Source organism: Topomyia yanbarensis, chromosome 2, assembly GCF_030247195.1.
Source record: "Topomyia yanbarensis strain Yona2022 chromosome 2, ASM3024719v1, whole genome shotgun sequence".
NCBI classification, from domain to species: domain Eukaryota; kingdom Metazoa; phylum Arthropoda; class Insecta; order Diptera; family Culicidae; genus Topomyia; species Topomyia yanbarensis.
The window spans coordinates 442,942,587-442,950,499 of record NC_080671.1 but is presented as its reverse complement, the minus strand read 5'-3'; the positions used below and the strand labels follow the sequence as shown (position 1 = coordinate 442,950,499).

Genomic DNA, 7,913 nt, shown 5'->3' with positions numbered 1-7,913 from the left:
ATATTTTTTCAGTGCACCATATAAATAACACCTTTCGTGCATTATATTTATGCAATTAAATGGTAAGGTTTTCCTTTAAAAGTCGCGACACGTATAAACGATCTAAATAGTCAATTGACAAACATGGATTCACGCTTGAAGTCTGGTAAAAAACCCATCTATGACCGCATACCACATCCAAACCGTTATAACTTTCGATTCCGTCAATGAAATATTTTCAAACTTGCAATGGATATACTTGATTACTATATCTTTCGAATTCCATGTACTAAATAAGTAGACAAATATTTTTTTGTTTATAGATATTGTACTAAACCCGTGGGTGTTTGCTGGTAGCCTTATGAAACGTATCATAAAACTTCAAATCGCCATATCTCTCGATTCCCTCGATGGATCACTTTGAAATTCACTGAGAAGATGCTTGGATACTGTATCTGTCGAATGCCGTATGCCAAATTTATAGTCATTTTTTAGTTAATAACGGTTTTAGGAACACCGTGAGTTACTAGAACGGTTAGAAACGGACATCGCGTTTATAACAGAAACCCATCTAAAACCTGGAATTAATTTCAGTCTGCCAGGTTTTTCTATAGTACGGCTTGATCGAACCCACTCGGGCGGAGATGGTGTTGCTTTAGTGATCAAAAACACCATTAAATATAAGATTCAACCACACTATCAAACAACCGTAATTGAGGCTATAGGAGTTGAAGTGTCGACTGATATGGGAGGTTTGCATGTCATAGCCGCTTATTGTCCCAGGCAATGTTACGACAGCAACGGTATGGCAAGAAAATTCAATAACGATCTAGCCAAACTAACACGTTTTCGCGGTAAATTTATAATCGCCTGCGATCTGAACGCCAGACACGAGTCTTGGAGGAACTGTTGCAGGAACAATAATGGGTGTTTGCTATTCGACGATTCTCAATTAGGGTACTACACGATACATGCGCCTGACAAACCAACATTTTTTTCTCCTGCTGGTATTTCATCCACTCTGGATTTGTTTCTCTCCAATTTGGATGCGATCGATCAGCCTATCACGATCAATGATCTCAGCTCTGATCATTATCCCGTTTCCCTTCAAATCGGAGGCAGTATTGTGCGTAGGGAGCAACAGACGAGAAAGGACTACCACAACGTCAACTGGGTAGAGTTCGCTCGTAGAGTGGACCAACGTATTAATGTGGCCCAAACCCTAGGTTCAATCGAGTAGATTGATCAGGCGATTGATCAACTGAAGACTGCTCTGATAGAGACAGAGAGCCAATGCGTGTGAAACATTCCGATTCGTGGTAGACTGCTCAAACTCGATACGATGACGAAAGCGATCATTAGACAGAGGAACAAAACCAGGCGTCGATTCCAGCGCACTAGCGGCTGCTCGTTCAGTGGGCCATTTGCGCGACTTCCGGAGGGTTAAGCAACCGAATTTTCAAATTTGATATTGTCACATCTTCATAATTTTGAATTTTAGAACATTTATCGGATTTGAGAATTTATGAATTTGCGAGCTCAAAAAAATCTTAGATATAAAAATTCAAGAATTAAAACCGATTTAATCTACTTAGCACATATCACTGTTGTATCATGAATCAGTTTGCAGAACTCATGCGGAGTTAGCACCCAACTAGAGGTGGGATGAAAACAGTATCTAGTCCTGCGCGAATAAACTGAATAAATTATAGAAAATCAATAAAACGAACGAATTAAAAAATTAAGCAAAAATTAAATAAATGGTTTTCAAATTCATAAAATGAGTGATTTATATAATTCAAAATTATAAAATACATCAACAATAACTCATTAAATCAGTCTACTTTCTACTTCTGCCCAAGTCAGACGTACAATCGAACCAAGTGAACAACAATTAGCAACCTCTCGATCTAGTGTGCATTGTCTCGAGAACAAAGGAAACTTTTAATTTATTATTGCCATCATGAATAAAGTTGACGAAAAATCTCTGCTCCGACCCAACGCAGCGGTCGTTGGCTTTAAATTCTGTTCCATAAGATTGAGTTTTCGTGAAGTGGAATACCTGCTGAAGGTGAAGATGCAGCTTAAGCTCAAGAAGGTTATGTATCTACAGTATCATCATCTTCGTAATGTCGTACTCATATCATTCAACACGTTAGCACAAGCCGAACGTTTCGTTTTGCAGAACAACTTAAAGCACGTGGCTCGAAGTGATAAAGTTGGAATTAAAATTCCCGTGTATATAGAAAAAGACTATGTAGATGTAAAGTACCCCTCCTCATCTAATCGCAAAATACATGTCGCAATACGGCGAAGTAGAATCAGTTACACGTGATACGTGGAGAAATTTCTTCCCGGGTACACCTAACGGTGTTCTTGTTGTGAGGATGCGGATCGAAAAGCCTATCCCCTCCCACTTGACTATAAAACTCAAAACCCACGAAGCTACTATTAACCAAACTACGTTATGCACCCATGAGGGGCAAACTCCTACGTGCAAGTATTGTAATCAGACAGCGCACCACGGACAACCTTGCGCGGAAGATACAGAGGAGAATGCATCTCTACCGATTGCCAACGCATCCACGGCAAACCAACCCAAAAAAGAGTTTTCAATACCAATACCTGAACCACAAACGGTTGCCAAATTTGTGGCAGCTGTTCAGTCCATATTGACAACTGCAAAAGCAGCATCCAGCACTCCAAAAACCAATGTAAGTAACATCGGATTCACATTGGTCACCCGTAAGCGCAAGAAGCAGGAAAGGACATCTGGTCGCGAGCACCAAGGCACTTTTAACGATGATGACCTTGATGTGGAGGACAGGAGAGAATTAAATGGTCCCCATGACGCAGTAGGCGAGCTGAGAAAGAAGGTCTCCACTCGCAATAAAAAGTTGCGCGCACGAGATCCAACGGATAATCAATAATATTTTTTTTTTATACATATTGTAAAGACATGAATGATCGATGGCTCTGTTAGGATATGAGCCGTGTCAAATAAACGAAATAAAAATAAAGAGAACAACAGTATAATTATTCTGAAACATGAAGCGGTGAAGATTGCTCTGGATATGGTAAAGGTCCATGCGAGGGCCGGATTTCAGATTCGTAACTGGGCATCTAATGATCCAGAGGTGTTGGCTAAAATCGGGGCGACTGATCCAGCAACGATTAAGGACTTTGCGGTTAATAAAGAAAGTGGATTTGAACGACTCTTGGGGTTGATTTGGTTTCCAGAAAAGGATGTTTTCTCATGTTCACTAAAATCACTGGATGCTGTTCAGGAACTGATTCTGGGTGAAGTAGTACCAACAAAACGTGACCTTTTAAGAGTGGTAATGAGTATCTACGACCCCCTCGGCCTTGTCGCACCCTTCGTTGTACACGGTAAAGTTTTGGTACAAGATGTCTGGAGATCCGGTGTCGGGTGGGACACCATGATCCCTGCGGATATTCACAAACGGTGGATGGGATGGATTGAGGTGTTGCGGAAAATGGAAGGTGTACAGATTAGTCGGTGTTACTTCCCCGGTTATGATCCGGTGAGTTACGAACGATTGGAGCTTCACATATTCGTGGACGCCAGCGAGCAAGCTTTTTCTGCAGTGGCATACTTTCGCATAGTGGATCGAGGGTTAGTGCGATGCACCATAGTTGCGTCAAAGACCAAGGTGGCACCCCTTAAAACACTTACCATTCCGAAGTTGGAGCTTATGGCGGCGGTAATTGGCGCACGTCTGCGAAAAAAAATCCAAGAAAATCATTCACTGGAAATCTGTCGAACGGTGTTCTGGAGTGATACTTCTACAGTTATATCCTGGATCAAATCCGATGTTCGTCGTTATCGTCAATTTGTAGCATTTAGAGTAAACGAGATTCTAATCTTGTCCAGTGCAGATGAATGGCGATGGACACCAACACATCTTAATGTTGCCGACGAAGCAACCAAATGGGGAAAAGGACCTTCCTTCGAGTTTGATTGCAGGTGGTTCCGAGGAATGGAATTTTTATATGACGAAGAAACTGAGTGGCCGGAAGACCATCGAGAACCAGTAAAACAAACGGAGGAGGAACTAAGGCCAGCGTACATATGCAAACATTTCGTTATAGAACCATTGCTCAATCCAGGAAGGTTCTCAAAATGGGAACGTTTACTGCGTTGCGTTGCGTATATGCACCGGTTCACGGAGAACCTGAAAAGTTTAATAAAAAATAAACCACTCCTTAATGGCGAGCTGACAAGTGAAGAGCTAAAAATGGCAGAACGAACTTTGTGGAAGATGGCTCAGTCTGATTCTTATCCTGATGAAGTTACTATTCTGAAGCACAATACCCTCGTTACGGCGTAGAATCGGAAGAGTTTGGAGAAAACTAGTCCATTGAGGCAATTACCGCCTGCCATAGATCACTACAGCGTGGTACAAGTTGATGGTCGTATGGAAACAGCAGATCTTCTTTCGTATGACGCAAAAATCCCCATAAATCTCCCGAGAGAGCACCGTGTAACAGAATTGTTGGTAGATTATTATCATCGAAGATTCCGTCACGCCAATAATGAGACGGTGGTGAACGAATTGAAGCAAAAGTTCCATATTTCACAGCTGAGATGCGTTGTACGACGAGTGAGCAAGCAGTGCACAGTAGAGTGGGACATGGTTATATGAAAAAAATAAAATTTGGCTCCGAGTAACTTTTTGGGTTCCATTTAGCTCCCAGAACTACTCTGCAAATTTTTAGCTCTATCGTTGAAACTATATTTTTGCGCCCACTGTTTAAAGTTTACATGGGATTTCATATGGGGAAATTGTCTTTTGCAAATTAATTCTTCCAAGAGTCGCCCGTTATCTCCTAAAAATAAGTAGATGTCTGATTTTTATAGGAAATTTGTCAAGGAAACAAAGTCTAGAAGACTGCAAAACGATCTGATACTTGTGGAAAAAGTTATTAAGCAAAAACCGATTGATGCCCTGAAGATTGATGAAAATTTCACTTTTCATAGCATCACTGCTTTTGACGATCTAATTATATACAAAAATTTTAACTTTTTCTTATTATGTACAAAAGAAGCCTCAATTTATCCCTTAAAACCTTTCGAAGCGGGCAAATACTATAGATAAACGATTTAAACACATTAAGAGAGGATTAAAACAAAATTGCGTATAATTGGACAACCAACAGCAGTGGTGCTAGAAAAAATGAATATTTTATCAATCGTCAGAGCATCAATCGGTTTCTGCTTAATAACTTTTTTCTCAAGCGTCAGATCGTTTCGTGGTTTTCGAGACTTTGTTTCTTTGTTAAATTTACTTTAAAAGCCACGTTACGATTTATTTTTAAGAAGTAATGGGCGACTTCTGGAGAAATTATTTTGTAAAAGTTCATTTTCCCATACAAAATCCCATGTAAACTTTAAACAGTGGGCGCAAAAATATAGTTTCACCGATCGAGCTAAGAATTTCCACAGTTGTTCTAGGACCCAAATGGTACCTAAAAAGTTGCTCGGAGCTGGAATTTAATTTTTGTCCCACTTTAGTGCACAGTGGTCCGAATTCACAATTTAGGAAGACAAAAATGTTTGTGGCTAAACCTTATGTTTTAGAGCTAGGATGTCTTCAGGACAAATAATCAGTATTGATTAGGCCATCTCCAGATGTAGATGGTATTAGGGTGGCTCTTATTGTTAGGGTGCTTCAAAAATTATTTTCTGATTGTGGGGAGATAGTATATTGCAGTCTTCAGCAACATTGTAGAGGAACTTACACCAAGCAACTTTGCCGAAGACGTCATAGTTGTATCTCCAAAGGTTTTTATTTTATAGCTATTTTAATTGAGCAACTTAGGGTGTTCCTAACATAAACAGTTTTTTTGCTCTAACTTTTTTATTTTTTATTTCTCATAAACGGTGTCCTCAGTCAACTTGTAAAGCTTATGGAGACAAATTTTTTCATAAAAGAAGAATTCAGATATCACTTTCAGAACCGAAGTTATGAGTAATATTGTGTAAAAAATAAGTCCTTTTAAAATATTTATATCTAAATTGGGGCAAACAAAAATGATTTCTTCGTCTTGCATTTCAAAGAGCATACTTTCAGGCATGTTTAGAAAAAAAATTGCGAAGGTGATATTTCTGATAAAAATTTAAATGAAGTTTGAATATTGTGATTTTACTACTGAAAAATGCCTCATATAGAGTCAAAATTTGTCGAATGGGTCACCCAAATTAGGTGATATCGCAATTTCGATGGAAGATCCATTTTTTGGTAGTATATGGCATTGCAAAACCAAATCCAGATGGGTTCCGCGAAAAAAATGTTTTTTTATAATTTTTTTTAAGCTGCGTACAAGGTAATCGATTTCCAAATACGCTATGCTCGTCCCCACATTTATTTAGAATAATGTAAATGGCGGACCATCTTTTTTCTCGACGGCATGTTGTTAAAAATGTTAAAAAGATTTATTCCATTTTTTATAGACAATTGTTTAAAAAATCTACAAAAATTCGGATTGGAAAAAATTACGAACAATCTGTGACAATTTTTTTTGCTGATTAGTTCGTTAAAATTTAATTAGGTCGCCCGTAGTAACATTTTAAAAATAAGCGGGCTAAAAATTTCAAATGTCAATATTTTCACAGACTAACACACATAAAACTGGAAAACAATTCTTCGCCCGCTTTAACGGTCATTTTTAGTTGGGACTGTGGTCGCATTTGAGATTATGGCACCACTTATATATCGTCGATGTTGTGCTATCTTATAACAAACGCCATTTTGGGGTAAACTTAGTTAGATATGCCATATAACTTGTCTAAAAAATCTCTACAAAGTCGCGTTTTCAGAATGTTAACATTCTGCTTGGTTACTGAGATATAGTGAGAAACGTACTGAGAAATTTTTAAATTTTTGCTTCAAATGACTGTTTCTGTGCATTGGCTCTAGTTGTCTTGATATATAAGATACTTTTATGTGTAAAACTATCTGAGAATCACAATGGCATAATCATTTTTGAAACAAAAATACACAATTTCTGACAAAAATGCAGTTGAAGTTTTGAACCGAAAATGTAGCACTGGAACTAAAAATAAGTATTTATTCTAGATTCACTGGCTCATTTCCTTCAAAATGTACCTCATCGATTGTTTATAGACCAAATATAGTCAAAGATATGAATGAAAGTTAATAAATTAATGATTTTTTCTATGGAAAATTTTCTATGCACGATTATGACACGCCATACAAATTTTGTCATCAATACACACCTATGACACGTGTGAGTGCGACTTTTGTTTACATTTATAGTAAAAACAACATAGCCAACCGGTCTTCGTAATATTTGAGATGTTAATGCAGAGTGGATAGATTTCCTTCTTTGAATTGTTTTTACCATTTATAAGTTTCAATATATTCAATCTCAAACATTAAAAGTCATTTTTCTCGAAATGTGCTAAATGGCTCTTGTCATAAGATAGGACAACAGCGACGATATGCGTAAGTATACAGGGATAGACCACTAGTGAAAAATTGTGCCTGAGCCTGAGGGATAACCCTTTTGTAAATTAATCGATTTTATTTTCAGGCTAAACAGTCAACTCTCACCCGTACGATAACGATCGTGCGACGGTTGCTGTTGAGCGGCGATACCGATCCAGGGCAGTTAATGCGAAGCAGAGCAGACTACAACCACTCCGCCCTTTCCTCGAGCCATATGATCCACCATACCCATCGAGCGAGAGGCCGGCGAGATCACTAACGTGTGCGTGGTCGCGCCACAAACTACAACGAGTGCGTGGGAGTCGCGCAACAAATAATACACACGAGCAGTGATGTCCCTATCCTCTGTGCAGTAAAGAGAAATTGAAATTGCTCCCCACACTCTGGCAAGCAAAACGAGAGCGCTTCTCTTTCGTTCATATACACCACCGTATTTGATAT

The 7,913-nt window shown here is 38.7% G+C and overlaps 1 protein-coding gene across 1 annotated transcript; it reads left to right on the top strand.

Moving 5' to 3' along the window:
• The first annotated feature begins 3,053 nt into the window (after positions 1-3,053).
• On the top strand, positions 3,054-4,331 carry LOC131681062 (uncharacterized). Its single transcript, XM_058961768.1, has one exon. It carries the CDS (start codon positions 3,054-3,056, stop codon positions 4,329-4,331), a length of 1,278 nt encoding a protein of 425 aa, XP_058817751.1.
• Positions 4,332-7,913: the final 3,582 nt, after the last annotated feature.